At 38.4% G+C, this 16,499-nt stretch overlaps 1 protein-coding gene across 1 annotated transcript in view; it reads right to left on the reverse strand.

Annotated features, from left to right (window-relative positions):
- Positions 1-309: 309 nt before the first annotated feature.
- The window catches only part of LOC139465204 (uncharacterized), a 44,637-nt gene continuing 28,447 nt past the window's right edge, over positions 310-16,499 (reverse strand). The window contains exons 16-18 of the mRNA XM_071246869.1: positions 13,077-13,162; positions 8,461-8,575; positions 310-553 (exon numbers count right to left, since the gene is read on the reverse strand). Of these exons, the coding sequence (XP_071102970.1) occupies positions 383-553; positions 8,461-8,575; positions 13,077-13,162 (372 nt within the window). The 3' untranslated portion in view covers positions 310-382. The remainder of the gene's footprint in view (positions 554-8,460; positions 8,576-13,076; positions 13,163-16,499) is intronic.

Consider the following 16,499-nt stretch of genomic DNA (forward strand, 5'->3'; position numbering starts at 1 on the left):
AACTGAGCTGTCATTTGTCATTTGAAATCTGTTATCTCACCGTGGTACCTATTACGTGATCACTCATTGGTCAATATCATACGGTGACCCATCAAACTAAAAAACTGCCCCTTGGTACTGAATGCAAAAAACAGTGAGGTATTTTTGCTAAAATGCTTGTCCTAACAGCTGACTACAGAAAGTTCTTCGACCTGGCTTATTGCATGTTATATTGCTTCAATGGGGTCCGAGGTCACATAGCTGGACTATTGCTGACTGTGCTGTCAAACAACATTCCCTCATTCATATAGTGTGTGACATGCTGTTTACATATCGGACACTGCCTCATAAATACACCAAAGGGTGTATGACTTCACATGCTGTTTACATATCGGACACTGCCTCACTCATACACCCGAGTGTGTGACGTCACATGCTGTTTACATATCGGACATTCCCTCTTCCCCTGCAACATCTGATCAGCGCAGTCCTCACATAGTGAATAATGGCCGCATGGGTACAGCATACGGGATTTCCGCTTTATTTTGCAAACTGCACAAATAAACTTTTCACTCTGAAAAGAGAATAAAAAATCAAAAAGTGTTAAAGACTACACCACATAGGAAAGGGTAACATAAACTAATATGATCATCAAAAGTGCCTTTCAGGCTGAGAAATATAATTTAGAGACACATCTGCCAAAGCCCCCAGAGAATTTGCCTGACTAAATTACTGTAGATCCTTGGAATTTGTGAGGAGCTGGTACCAGCCATTATCTTCACTATAAACACATTGAACAGCAATGAGTGGATGAGCTTTTAGCAAATTGACAGCAATATCAACTATGTTGGAAATCGAACCTAGGCCTTCCGTGTGAAAAGTGAATGTTTTAACCACTTAATGCTTTCCACCCCAGGCCTGCAGTGAGTACTTTATAATATCTCAATCTTGGCCTCATGGCCTAGAAAACCCATAAAACACTTAGCAAAACTGATGTGGCCTCAGAAATAAAATAGACTCAATTGATTAATGTATAGAAAGCTGACCGCCTCCGTGGTCTAGTGGTGGAGCGTCCGCCCGGAGAGAGGAAGTTCGGGGTCCGATCACCGGACGCGTCATACCAAAAGACGTTAAAAGATGGTACTTGTCGTTACCCTGTCTGGAGCATTAAGGGGCTAAAACAAGAACTAGTCGCTTGGAGTCAGTATACTGTGTCTGAGTGGGGTATTCATGTTAAACTGTGGCATGGTATCTCAGTGAGCTAGCACTATAAATCGGCATCAGTCCGGACAAGTACAAGCAGCCACACAAACACACACACGCATATGTACATCGCTATATACATGCAATAATCTTGGACGCGACGTTAAACCCCATTTCACCTCACCTATAAAAAGCCATTGCTCCAGACACAAGGTTCTAATCTTTCAGTGAGTGAGTATGGTTTTACGCCGCTTTTAGCAATATTCCAGCAATATTCCAGCAATATCACAGCGGGACTAACCTTTCAGTGCTTTTCGGGTTGCAAGCTGCATGAGATTATTCTCTATTGGTTCTTGTATCTTCTAAGACATTTGATTTCCACTGCTAAATGGTTCAGCTACAAGTTACAAGGAATTCTTGAATATATCTGGATTCAGCAAATGAATGGTGAATGTCCTGAGCCCAAGGAGGGGTCTTTCAGCAATCACTCTCAGGACAGATAATAGGTAATTCCATGTTATGAGAAGGTTGTTATACATATAATATTCATAGCCACCTAATTATTGTTCTTGTTTTTCAAATGTCAAAGCAACACAGAAACCATACATCAAAGTCAACCTATTGTTATGATAACGGAATGTTCTTGATTTATAACTTCATTTAATAGAACCACTCTGAGAATTGCTAAAATGTGAAACCATCACATAGTTTCATTTGTTTTGATAGACTTAACACGAAGAGACACAAAAAGTTAAAATCTTATTTATCATCCAATACGATTCTCATGACTTCATAAACATGATTAAAGAATTCAGTTCACGCTGAACTTGGTATTTCAGAACACAATGAAGCTAAAATGGCAAATACCAGCATCAATATTATATATATCCAACCTACAATTTATTTGAAACACTGCACACCGTCATTTCCAGCTACACTAGTTATTAAGGACTGGAGGAATGTCAAAGGCCACGAGTCTGTAGGCTGGTTCCATATCCAAGAGCAATATTCTCATGCAGCACGTGCTACAACCTTACGGCCATCTACTCTACATTACTTCAATGTCAGGCAATGGTAGGGTTCAAACTTCAATCACAGAGTTGAGTTCATTGGACTTCCATACATGTGATAAATTGCCAGAGGGTGTCAGGGATATTAAGCCTTTACTTTCAGAGAGATGTTTGCATCTATGAGGGAGAATATAGCACCCATGAAATGTCATCACACTTTATCAATTTACAATGGCAGCATCACAAAGGTACTGGTAAGTTTTCCTTATCAATAATCATTGAACATGCTTTCTAGGCCTTCACTTATGCAACAAACAAACAATTTGAGAGAGTAATAATAATTTAAATTTGTCCCAATTTAGTTTTGGTTTGGTTTGTTGTTTTACGCAGCACTCAGCAATATTACAACTATATGACGGCGGTCTGTAAATAATCGAGTCTGCACCAGACAATCCAGTGATTGATATCATGAGCATCGATCCAATCGGGATACGATGACATGCATCAACCAAGTTAGCAAGCCTGACCACCCAATCCCGTTTGTTACCTCTTTCGACAAGCATAATCGCCTTTTACAGCAAGCATGGGTTGCCGAATACCTATTCTACCCAGGATCTTCACAGGTCCCCATTAAATTTCTTTTTCTAAAAAGGACAAAATAATGACAGAGTCTAAATGTAGCATGAGACTCATATCTATTTACATCTTTAGATTCAAAGTCATGGTCGGTTGATCATAAAACTTCGTAAAACCATGGAAATAGGCAGCTGTACACACACAAAGTAGATTTCATATTGACCCAAGTATACTTCGGCCTTTAAGGATACATGGACCAATAACAATAATAAGATTCACACCTACCCATATCACTTTAGTCATAGATCATATCAGATAAACGCAAACAGATATTAAAAACAAATGATCGGTAGACAGACCGTTTGACGACATGTTCAATCCAACCAATCGTCAGGGTTTCTCATGACCGAGGTTTGACGAGATTTTGGTAAAAATTAACAAAGAAATATCAATGGTGTTTATTGTGATGCAACATAATCACCCCTAATTCATTAAAATATACTGTTTTTCTGTCTGTGGTAGTCTGTTAATAGTCTGACTACTTTACTTAATAAATTCCCTAGAAAAGTTCCATTTCCAAGAAATGTATGCCATATTTGGAAGTGCTAATACGTTTGACTACTATTTATGAATGAAATGTGCCTTGTTGATGTTGTTGACCTTTCTGACCCTCGAGGTGTATTACTCTCATTGGTTGATTAATACTTTTGTATGCAAAGTAGACTAATAATTTGGGACACTGGAAAACTATTAGTCAATCAATTTGCGTAAAATAATTACATGATACATTCCCGCGAAATTTGACAAAGTTTGATGCGTTGGTATTTCCATGCAGACGAGTCACAATGTCAGCTAACAAGCATATTAACATGAGTTTTACTTTAACTTAAGACAATGAAACCACATGAGGAACCCTGATCATGTAACTCAACATTATTTCAACTACTGAAATAACAAATCATGCATTGTAATTGTGTGTTCAGACGGCGCCTGCTGGTCATATTTAGTTTCATTTCAATGGTGCAATTTCAAGGTATAATGGCGTTTTAACAGAGTTTCTGATAAATCTGATAACCAATAAAATCATGTATAACTGGGCGGGTCATGTATATCAGCCCTTGTATTAAAATATGCGGGAATATACACGCTAAGAACAGGAAGTGACAAGTATTCGGCTGATTATTCATTTCAAGTTCAGGCACCTGTCTGACTATCCGAGTTCTCTTTACAGTTTACATTGGGGCACGGGTGGCCCAGTCATCTAAGACGCCACGATTCGCTGTGGAGAGTTGTGCCCCTGGGCACACCAGAAACCTATGATTGCGGGTTCAAATTCTGATTCATCCCTATTATGTTTCTAGGTTGTCAGCACCACACCTGTGCTTGTGGGTTTCACCGAAGTGGTAAACGTCTGAGACCTGCATCACTTTAGGCTTTCCTCCCACATTAACCTGATACGCCGTGACATAACTGGAATACTGTTAAAAGCGGCGTTTAACCCAACTCACTCATTCACAGTTTACATTGTTAAATCTTTTACCAGATGGATTAATTTACCAGTTGATTACTAGACAAAGGCTCATCCGGTCAAATGGGCCTCTCTGGCGGGTGACCATGATGAGGGTCGCTTATCCAGGGGCCGGACAGATCGGGAGGTATCACATGTATGTACTTCCATCACATGGCCTTATTTATTTCCTTTTGTTTGATACTTAGTATACAACTAAGTATCTTTGATAATTTGACAATGATTAATATATGAATCTTGTCATCACCACTTCAGCTTAGTAGGGCAATAGATTGACAGATGGCAGGTGCTACCAGTGGGGCAGGACATACTTATCCTTTTCGTCAACACCAGGGCCCACTTGCACAAAGCGATCTTAGCGCTAAGATGATCGTAACTCCCATACTTTAGCATAGGCTTACAATAGTCTTAGCGCTAAGATCGTTTTGCGCAAGTGGGCCCTGGAGTCGTCACTGATTTTCAGTGATCCATTCATATAATTTTCCTGTTAAGCCTTTTACATCCAATGAAATCGGACTTGTTATTCTCTAGCGTTGACATTTTTTATTGACATGGTGTCATTAAAACACTCCCATACACAACAGTTGGAGTGACAGCAGACATTCTGAAGGAAAGCCAAACCACTTCCTGTTGTTGTGATGATTTATCTGGAGGGCACATTGTACACCCCCTTCGGTAATATGTGATAACACAACACTGAACAATGACAATGAGCAGAACATTATAGTTTTTCAGACTGTCAGTTTTAAAACTTCTTGGTGAAAGCTGTATTCCCTGATGAGAGAAGTGACAAAATGATTCACAGATTCAGTCCTGCTACAACAGCTTTGATGGAAAATTATATTTATGGAATGGAAGCAGATGTATGTTATCAATAATTCAGAGAACTATTCTGTTTGTTCTTCAGGATCTTGTGTGAATTACTACAACTTTTCAGGCAGATTTACTTTTTCACGTCCACTGGGAATAAATATTACACATGATGATTTATTTGTTTTTCTTCCATATGGAAACTTGATTCCCAATGATTCACTTACCTATCACATCAATGCAAGAGGGAAAATATACGAAGCAGATACAAAACTTCCTCACATGTACAAAATAGGCATATCCTAAAAACTAGTATTATAAACCTAATACCTCTGAAACATTACTGCTATCTGTCAATACATATTTTTCATCATTATCTCTTTCATATCAAATGATAAAGGCCATATACCTTGTTCATTATTTACCTAAAATATGCACATTGTCAAGAAAATAACAAACTGCTTATTTCACATCCAACATTTTTGTTCTGTCTTCCTGCAATAACTGTGGGGAAGTATGATTTTCTTGTTTACTTGTGAGGGAATGTTATTTACACTGTGATATGCAATATTACAGCCACACAAGCTGCCTGCAAAGCAATACATGGGAGACTGGGTGAGGCAAACAAGTGGTTGATGGCATGAGCAATGCTCCACGCAATCAGGGTATGATAACGCACATCAACTTGGTCACACATCGTTACCACCTCATTCCATTTTCAGTCAGCGGCGGTGGGGTAGTCCAGTGGTTAAGGCATTCGCTTGTCAGGCTAGAGACCCACGTTCGATTCCCCACATGGGTACAATGTGTGAAGCCCATTTCTGGTGTCCCTCATAGTGATATTGCTTGAATATTGCTAGAAGTGACATAAAACCATACTCACAACCCCACTCATTTTCAGTCGTGTTGTGATAAAAATGTGGTACTATGGACCTATTCTGTACCTGAACCTCCAGAATTCAGAACATAAGATGAGTTGAGGTGAAACTGGGTTTAATGTCGCATCAAAGATTATTGCACTTATATAGCGACGTACATGCACGTGTGTGTGGGGCTGCTTGTACTAGTCCAGACTGATGCCAATTTATAGTGCTAGCACACTGAGATACCATGCCGCAGGTTTAACATGAATACCCCACCCACAGTATACTGACTCCAAGCAGACCAGTCCTTGTTTTAGCCCCTTAATGCCAATCGCCAGACAGGGTAACAACAGGTACCATCTTTGAACGTCTTTTGGTATGACGCAGCCGGGGATCGAACCCCAGACCTTCTGCTCTCCGGGCAGACGCTTAACCTCTAGACCATGGAGGCAGTCCTCAGAACATAAGAGAAAACAGAACCATAACATCATCAGTCATCTGGAGATCAACGCAGCAGCCTCACATTTCCCATCGAAGTTCAGAAAATGAAATGAAGAGGCAGGGCCCAGTTCCACAAAGCATCTTTAATGCTAAGACCATGGTAACACTAGTACTTGACAGGACCAAGCACAGCCTGGGTCACGTATTGAAGAGCATATAACAGTGATGGAACAAGGAAATGTAAGGTCAATCCCCTTGAAGACAAGATCATTGGACAGTTCTCCTATCAGTACTTATGTATAGCAAATGCCAGGAGGTATACGACCTTAACAATCAGGTACTGCAGTCTAAGTCTTTCATTGGCCTGGAAACTTTAAAAAGGATGTCACCAGCTCCTCCGGAACTTTGGTTCTCAGAGATGTTAGGACCACTGTTCTACCAAAAAGCTGAATGATGGTGTTCCAGTGATCTCAAGCAGAAAATTCCTCAAGACTTTCACCACTGAATGAAGGACCTCTATCTGCAGCAGCTGCACCTCCTGTGTGACTGTGGGGCAACTGTACTAAAACATACAGGTACATTTGTAGGTGAGCTGTACAGATTTAGCATGAAGGCCTTGGACTCCAAGCTTACCGTGACAATTCCAGGACAGTAAAGGTCAGTTCCCTCTGGGCTGGAACTACCATGGGTGACCCAGACAGCATCTCCACTCATCCAGCAACAACTGAGTATGTTTCAGAAGGTAAATAGTGCTCTCTTTTGGAAGGAATCCATCCAAGACTCACTGAACCGATAGTCCCTTGTTGAGATCATCCCACTTCAGAGTTATAATTCAAGTTGTAGCTCATTTTTCACAATTTCAATGATCCATGTCCAGGATTCCATCAGATCCTGAAGATCATGGAGTTATCACTGCATGTCCAAAGACAGAGGAGACAAGAAAAGACTGCCAATGGATGCACAAGAGATAATACCATGGCATTCACCATATTGAACTCCAAGGAAACCTAGCCAGTCTGGAAGGCCAAAGCTTCTCAAGGACATCGTTAACTTCTTGTAGTTTACAACCAGACCTTAATCCTGAACAACATCCCTTGGAAGTGGTGGAGACATACAGCTTTGTTTCTAGTCTGAAGGACTGCTCTAAATATGCGAAAATGATTTAAATAAATGTTTGAAATCCTTCATTTTTGAATATTTCTTTCATTAGGCATCAGAGGAACTCCGTACAGAAACTCACAAAACTAGATAGAAGCAGCTATAATATGATTTCCTGCTGACAGCTTTGGTCAGCATAATACATATTTTTCTAATCCAATATAAAAACGCGATGTTAAAAAAAACCATTTCACCTGACCTCCATTATATATTTATGATATGGAAAGACACAAGGGTAATACTGTACTTATCATATAATTTCATTAAAAAAATTATCCAAGTTTAAGACATATTTTCTTTCGCAAAAGTAACTTTAGGAGCCATGTATTAATACAATGAGTGAACTGCTCCCTGTATTACAGTGCAGACATGTTTGTTTACAGAAGCAACATAAGGAATCTCATCTGTTATAAGCTTGCAGGGAACATTATGCGATAAAGTATCAAGCAGCTATGCATTGTTTCGACATATGGACCTTATGAAAAGTAGTTCCTGCTTGGTGATCTCATTTGCATACTTATTGGATCATGATACCAAGTTTATCAGTGTGGTTTATCACATTGATAACACTATCGATTATATGACAAAAACAAACGTGTCTGTCTCAGAGAAAAGGTGCCCCTGACTCACCCCTGGCATTTGTTTGTTGTTTGATGCCACACTCAGCAGTATTCCATCAATACATGATGGTAGCCTGTAAATATAAAAGTCTGGACCAGACAATCTAGTAATTGATATTATGATCATCGATCCATACTATCGGGGTACGATGACACGCAATCAACCACGTCACAGAGCTTGATCACCTCTCATGACCAGCACGGATTGCTGACTTGGAATCTCATAGAGTAACCCCTGGCAACACAGAGTAACCCCTGGCAACACTGCTCACCTGCAACTCTTCCAACACCATGTCACAGATGTTGCTGATCAACGTCCACTTCTCACGCGTCACTGTGTCGTCATTCTGGCAGCCTTCCTTGCTCAACCTGGACAGGCTGACCGTTCTGAAGTTACAGGAACCGATGGTCAACAAAGGTGACAGTGGTAAGGTGAATGATATTTGCTCATGGAACATGAATGCAGTGTTATGTAAATGAGCTTGCAGATGGAATGTGAAGGCAGACCAATGGGCAAGTCGGTAGAATGAACATAAATTAGTAACATAATTTTTTAAAGTTAAGACAACTTTGACAGGCCTTAACCAAAGATCTATAATTATATTTACATCCATGCCTTTACTAATAATTGAAGAAGAAATAACGTTCGGAATAAAACAAATGATTTCAAAACGTTTTTAAATATCAACATTCCCCTTACATCTGATTTCATGTTTTTTAATTCTATATTTTTGAAAATCTACCATTCATCCAACAACCACTCAGTTTCCCAGTTGCAATAGACATACCAGTCATCATAGTTTAAAATTTAAAAAAAACACACATTATTCTGCCCCTTATAGAATATGTCCCATCATTTTGTGCTTTGAGAGGGCGGTCGGGTAGCCTAGTGGTTACAGCGTTCGCTCGTCACGCCGAAGACCCGGGTTCGATTCCCGACATGGGTACAATGTGTGAAGCCCATTCCTGGTGTCCCCTGCTGTGATATTGCTGGAATATTGGTAAAAGCGGCGTAAAACCATACGCATTGTGCTTTGAGTCATCACAGGTGTTCATTGATTGATCCATCTCTTACAAAGTTCTGATAAACATGTTTTTAAAATAGTAGTAAATTACAGATATTTGTTGACATAAAGAGAGAGAAAATAACATCAAAAATAATACCTCTCTTTTATTGATCAAAATTGAAATGTAATCATGGTAATTTTTGGCAACAAACAGCCAGCATTCATCCATACAATATTTTTATACACCATGCACCAATTAACCCTCACAAATATTAAAATGGATTTCAGTGATTTCCAATTCTTTTGTTTTGAATATTGTGTTATGATATGGAGTTGATGACATAATTTTAGTGCCTGTTTCTTTTGCAATTTTTTAAACAGTTTTCTCACCAATCTCATTTATATATACCCGAACACCTGATAAATACTTGTGTTGCTGGGAAAATTCACAACATTTACTGACAAACTTTATGTTGGATAAGACCTTCACATTTTGACATACTGCATTGCCTAACTGCTGTACTGGAATGCATGCATGTAGCCTGGTCAGTGCATCTTCCCGAAGCAAGGGAGTTAACTGACTATAAAAGTCCAGTTACCACCCTTGCCGAACTAGGCTGGCATTATGGAGTTACATTTTTGCTGGACTAACGAGTCTATGCATAGTCCAATCAAAATCGCGCAACGAAATCGAAATCCGGTTCGTAAACTGTCGTGCAGAGTTCGGTCGATTGCAGGATTTGCAAAGCATGTGCACCGCCAACTCGTTGTCAACAGATATTTTCCGAATGTTTTCATGTTTTTAATGTAGGTGCTCACGTGATTTGATGCACTTCGCGATGTAAGACCCGTTTTATCACAATATAGATCTTTATTATCGATCAGATCGTCCTGACTGGACGCCGCCATTTTGTTTGAAGCAAATGCAAGTGATACGAGAAGTGGAATCTCATTGGTCCATGGGAGAGGCTGAGAAGGGACATAACTCGTAATAGTCACTGTTGGCGCTACGATCGAGCCCAGAAATTTCAGCCATGTTCGGCAATGGTGGAAACTGGACTTTTAAAGTCAGTGAACTCTCTTGCCTCGGGAAGATGGGTCAGTGATAATACAACACGGACATGAGTAAGTATACAATGAAAATATACTTCATTCATCAAGGGCAACACTATTAGTACTGACTGCAAAACATCTACAAAGCACATTTGAATGAACAATCAGCTGATCCCACCCCCTTGTGTTGAACAGCTAACAAGTGATTTAGTATCACAATATAAGCAGTCATCCCTGAGGTATCATTGAATCTCGGAACATCTATTTCAGGACATGACAATAGATAGATCGTTGTTTAGGTGACACGATATACTGTCCACATAGCCTGAACGTGGCCGATAGAGGTGAAGCTTATACTGGATAACTATCCATAGATGTGATAGTAACAGGCACCCCTTGTATCACACGTAACTCATGCGCCGTCAGTTTGAGGTTGGACAGAGCACCTAACGAGTTAGTGAAGGGAAGATAAATTGAAAAAGATCGCCCATTTGATGTCCTTGGCGAAGAATTTGTATGGAATTCAGTGAAATTGTTCCAGAATTGTAAAGCAATTTAATGGAGATTGGCACAAAATTGTAATGGAATTAAATGGAGTTGTGCCAGAATTGTAATTCACAGGGTCAGGAGAAGAAATGTTACATGTAAATGCATGTGCAAATGAACATCTACATGAAGGTGGGATCACAGAGTAATTGATTGTTATAAAAAAAATTGTAAAAAAGAATAAAAGGAATTTATGCCATCACATATGCCATGAAACTTCAATACTCTGATATCATTCTTAAGAAATTGTCCTGATTAACACCGTGATGTTCCTTTAGACCACACTTTCTTTACTTGCTTTAGGCATTTTTAACAGGAAGATACCTGTTGATAGGTGGGGAGAAAACAACAAAAATACAATTCAATTTCTTTTACTGTTCCACTACAGGTCTGCTGGTATAAGAAATATAAATGGTTTAATGTGGGAGGAGAGCCTGCAACACAGCTGTTGCCTTAAGCAATGCAAACCTGATGAATCAAGCGGGAACACTGTTGTGCATCTCTGCATCCTAGCAATTTCAGGAACAGCAACAAACTTTATTTTGATTCCCATGTTTAATAAATCAACTTCAGTGGGTCTTTGTTTAGAAAATACTTTTTGAGCACAATATGCTATCAGCCTATTGGTGAGAAAAATAAAAGCAAATTCTGAATTTTTTTTTCTTCCATTTCAACAATCGGCAGTCGGCAGATCGGAAAAGCAAGTTAACAAAAAAGTGTGGCTTAAATAAATACATAGAATAGGCTGTGTGAAATGTGGGTTTTCTGGATTAAAGAGGTTTCAGTGTGTACACCACTAAACAAAAGCAACAGATCCAAAATAAAGTTTTATTAATTGAACATGTAGACCAGCTACCTTTTATTGATATAAGATACCATCTTCCTTCTGGCGCTGGATGTGCTCAGGCCAATATATATCAGACAGTTTACAACGCTCCACTAGATGCTTATACAATAGTTGGGCAATTCATCAAAAATGTTCATAACATCTGTGAATGGCAACAGCAACAGAAATGGATTCAGTGGTATGCCCTGAAGTCCATGGGGACAACCAAGGACCTCTTTGACCCTGAAAGGTGACATGGAGGCCACTTTTTCTCAGTTTAGAAACCAGATTTTCATACAGTGTTTCTGAAAGCACCAAACAGCCCTTCAAGACGAGACGTCAAAGTCCTGTCAGTAAAAAAGATAGTTTGCATGCAGTGTGCATTAAGCCACAAACAGGCTCCAATCTCCCCATACCAAAATCAATGTGTCTTTCGATCAGGCTGCTTAAATCTTCATCTTAGGTTTAAATAGTGGACAAAGAAAAGCGAATTTTGTAAAGACGAGTTTGATTTGTGGTGGGCAACTTGGTTTAAGTAATGAGTACACGCAACACTTAAGAACCTGTGATCAAACAGTTTGTAACCATTTCTGTCTGTCTCTGGTCAGATCAATGGAAGTGAGCCAGATTTGATTGAATTTGATTCTTTCATTAAGTTGCTATCTCAGAGTGTAATAAACGGATGCTGGGAGACAGATCTTAACCCTTTCAGATAAGGCAGATATCACGGTGTCAGTGTTATCAAAACTTATTTTTCCTTAAAAGCTGGCACTTGGTGATCTCAATTTGGCTTTCAAGGCCTGGGAAACATGTTGGACTCACTTCATGAAATAATACTAGGAGTATCACCTGAAGGTATGTACAATACATCAGCATCTTGAGATCAAAAGGGTTATTGTCTAATGATATTGATAAAGGAAGAAAGACCTTGTGACCATAACAACAGATAATATTGATCACTTAGAAAAGGTTACACACTCCTTTGATATTCAAGTGCAAAAATGTTAAGCAGAAAAGCTCCAGAGTTCCCAGACAAGAAGGTACACAGGAAGTGCAAGTCAGACATATTGGATTCTGATTCTCACCTGATATAGGGAGACGACAACTTAATGACACTAACATTTTTAGTGCACTAGTCCTTATAATGATAACACAAAGCAAAACCCCTTAAAATTGCTGTTTCTACTAGTTCTTAGGATAACTTAACTTTGGCCAGTTTAGCAAGGACTATAGGACTTATGCCAAGATCTAACACTGCATGAGAACACTCTTCTTCTGATTCTCACCTGTTTCTGTTTTGAGTGATATAGTGTGACAACTCCTCCAAGAGAACATCACTCTTCTGATTTTCACCTGTTCCAATTAAAGGAACATTGTTCTGATTCTCACCTGTTTCTGTTTTGAGTGATAGAGTTTGACAACTCCTCCAAGAGAACACTCTTCTTCTGATTCTCACCTGTTTCTGTTTTGAGTGATATAGTGTGACAACTCCTCCAGCAGAACAATGTTCTTCTTTTCCAATGACCGATGTGTGTCCTCCAACTGAAACAACACAATCACGTTAGATATCCTTCCACAAAACAACAGGAACCCATGTCCTCTTTCAGTTTTCTTTTGGAAATGTATAACGCAAAAGTTAAGTAGAAAGTAGGGTTGTGTGTTTCTTTTATTATTTAATTTATATCACAGGAAAGCAAACATTGGCTTCACACATTTCACAAATGTGGGAAATTGCACGTGATAAAAGACACGATAAGTTGTGAGATAAAAGTTCAAGTTTCTCAAAGGATGGCAAGAATTGATTTCAGTCATTCAGTTCAAACACTGATTCCCGTAAGTGTAAGAATTCAACTTTCTTGATTTTATATATCGTTACAGATGATTTTAAATTTCTTTAAATATATTATTTTCGTTTTTCAAATAGAAATATAATTCAATTTTGTTACCCTCTCAATAATGTTATGGGATAACAACTGTTACTTGATATTCTTTATCGTGACATAAAAAAATCTGTGTAATTTTTCTGAAACAGTAGGGTCAATATTGGGCCTCTCACAGCTGCAGTTTCACCTTGCTCAACATGTTTAAGGGAATAAATGGTTTATGACCAAACTCAAATTGACCAGGAATTCTTAGTGAATATAAAAAATGCAGAAAGTGTTTGTGTTTTTTTGTTCTTTGGCTATATTCCAGACATATCATGAGCATGTATGCCAAGTTCAGTTTCATACATTGTAAAAATGAGGGGAATCAAACCTGGAACTAAGGCAAGATGAGCCAGTACATTAACCACTCGGCTACCCAACATCCCCTACAGGAACAGGGATGAAAGGGACGTGTAGCATGTTCAAAACATGATTTGCTCAAACAGCCCAAATGGTAAGTATTATTCTCCAGGGTTCTGCATGAACCAAAGTGTTCTTTCCAAGGACTGACACCAGAAAGAATATATTGGCCAAACCCCTGCCAGGGTGTGTGATTGAGAGGGTTGCACGGTGTAGGCAGCAGCATTAAGTCTAGTCATACAGTTTCTCAATCCAATTACTTCCCGTGATAAAATGTTGGAAGACCTGTCACAAGATCACCATGACTTGTGAGACATTGAGGCATTCGTATACTGAAATGTCCTTTGATGGAACTCATCAACAAAACCAAAACACTACCCCTGTAAATGTTCTGCTACTGGCCCAGACACAAAACCCTCTCTTAAAATTGACCTGGCAATGGCTCTGCACCCTAAACATTGAGGACTTTGTCATTTTCTACAGCCATGCTGCATGTTGGAAGCCTGGATAATATCCTGTAGTGTGGCACACAATTCACTGAATTCAGGTGCCCTGATCACAGCACTAAAATGAACACAAAGGAACCACTTCTGTCCCTAATTTTGTCAACAAAATTTAAAGGAGTCGGAAGGCTCTGTAGCTCACCTGAAATTTTCAGGAATATTTGCAACAGTAGAATAAAATATGGATCATAAACTGGTAAAGAGAACATGTAAACATTAGTAAAAGAACCTTTTAATACAATAAAACAATGTATCAATAACATCAGTCCTTAGCAGGGTCAAAATCAAAATATGCCATATAACTTATTGTTATTTATGCATGTCACATGCCTGCTCCAATCAAATTTCATAATAATACACGCCAAAGTTACTGAGTATTGGTCAAAAGTGACAAAAGTAAATATGGCAGTCATAAGATTGAAATGAATAAGTTTTTCAGGTTTCAGCTTCATTCTCCATTGGTTTCAACTCCATTGGTATCAGAGGAGTTGCTAAAAAATGTAGTGAATTTATATAAATGGGTGTATGTTACGCTTTTTTCTTCTTCTTTTTTGCAGAACTTTCCTGTACGCAAAACTTTCCAAATTTACAGTAATCATTAGATTTTCATTTAATCTTGCAAGAATATTAAGATAGATGAGAAAAGGGTAAAGAAGAATAAGGACAAAGCATAATGTTTCCATGCATCATTAAATTACTTCATTGTTCTATTGGCAATATATTGCTGATATGATGTAACATATTAAATACTGTATTTTCTTGTGTACACCCCCTTGTTGGGTACAAGTATTGGAAAAGTTGCTAAAAAACTACATCGTTTTGTCCACAAACAGAGGTTTGGAATTTAACAAAGACTGGATGATGTACCATAACCTTTTTGAATTTTAGGATATGTATATGTATGTGTTCATGTGTATGTATGTGTGTGTATATATATGTATGTGTTCATGCCTATATTATGGTATGCCCATGTGTTAGTGTCTACATTTTCGTATCATTCAAATGGAACCACTGACTTGAGATTTGAGATCTCTCTTTGAGAATATAATGCATGTGTGTGTGTGTATGAGAGTGCTTGTGGCGTCCTTGTGTGAAAGCGTGTAAATGGTGTTTGTATGAGAAGTGTGAATGGCTGTTGTTTTTATCATAAAAAAAAGGGGGATTCCATCATGTGATACATATATATTATGTATTAAATCATTTATTATCACTAGTAATATCAATCTCACATTACAAATGATGTGCAAACAGTCAATGTATCAATATGCACTATATCATGTACAATGTATCCTGAACCCTGAATAAAAAAAGTATTACAAAAAAACAAAAAAACTACATCGTAACAATGTAGGTGAACGAACAGGAGATGACAAATTTGGTCGTTAATAATATGAATTTTGTGATAAATGAAAATGATGATTTGCAACTACAATCGTAATTACTGTTATCCAAGACCATTTTTTATATGCAGAGATTAAGATCAGCTGTACACATATTTTCTCATGATCTACCAGTGATTCAGTTACAAAATACCTACGTAACATGTCATAACATATTCTAACATCTTGTTATTTTAGTGAGTGTGGCACTTTGGAACATTGTCAGATAATTTTCATGTATGGAACAGTTTGACAGGCCATCATTTGAGATCAGCCAATCAGCAATCACATTTTGTTTTGGTTGGTTATTATTTGTATCATTTAACCTGAAATCTACAAAGAAATTCATTCACAAATGATGCTTCCTTTTGAAATTGATTGAGAACACAGCGAAAACGTGAAGGTGATTTTTCACTCACATTAGTATCTCCCCTGTATCCATGACAACAAAATGGCGATGACTGACCACGATAAGTAATATTTACATTAGTTAGTAGAAAATAGGATCTGCATGTACGATTAGCGCCAATCACTGTCAAACACTTGCTCCCAATATATCACAATACAGATACCTGTAAATTGTTTTGTCAATACACAGCCCTTAGAGTCAGAAAACAACATTCATGACTTCTTACAAAATGCATCCATTCTCTAACAACCAAGGTTTGTTTCAAGGCGTCAACAGTGGTACTCAGATTGTGATTGCTGTATA

Source organism: Haliotis cracherodii, unplaced genomic scaffold (assembly GCF_022045235.1).
Source record: "Haliotis cracherodii isolate W230 unplaced genomic scaffold, xgHalCrac1.p SCAF_18, whole genome shotgun sequence".
NCBI classification, from domain to species: domain Eukaryota; kingdom Metazoa; phylum Mollusca; class Gastropoda; order Lepetellida; family Haliotidae; genus Haliotis; species Haliotis cracherodii.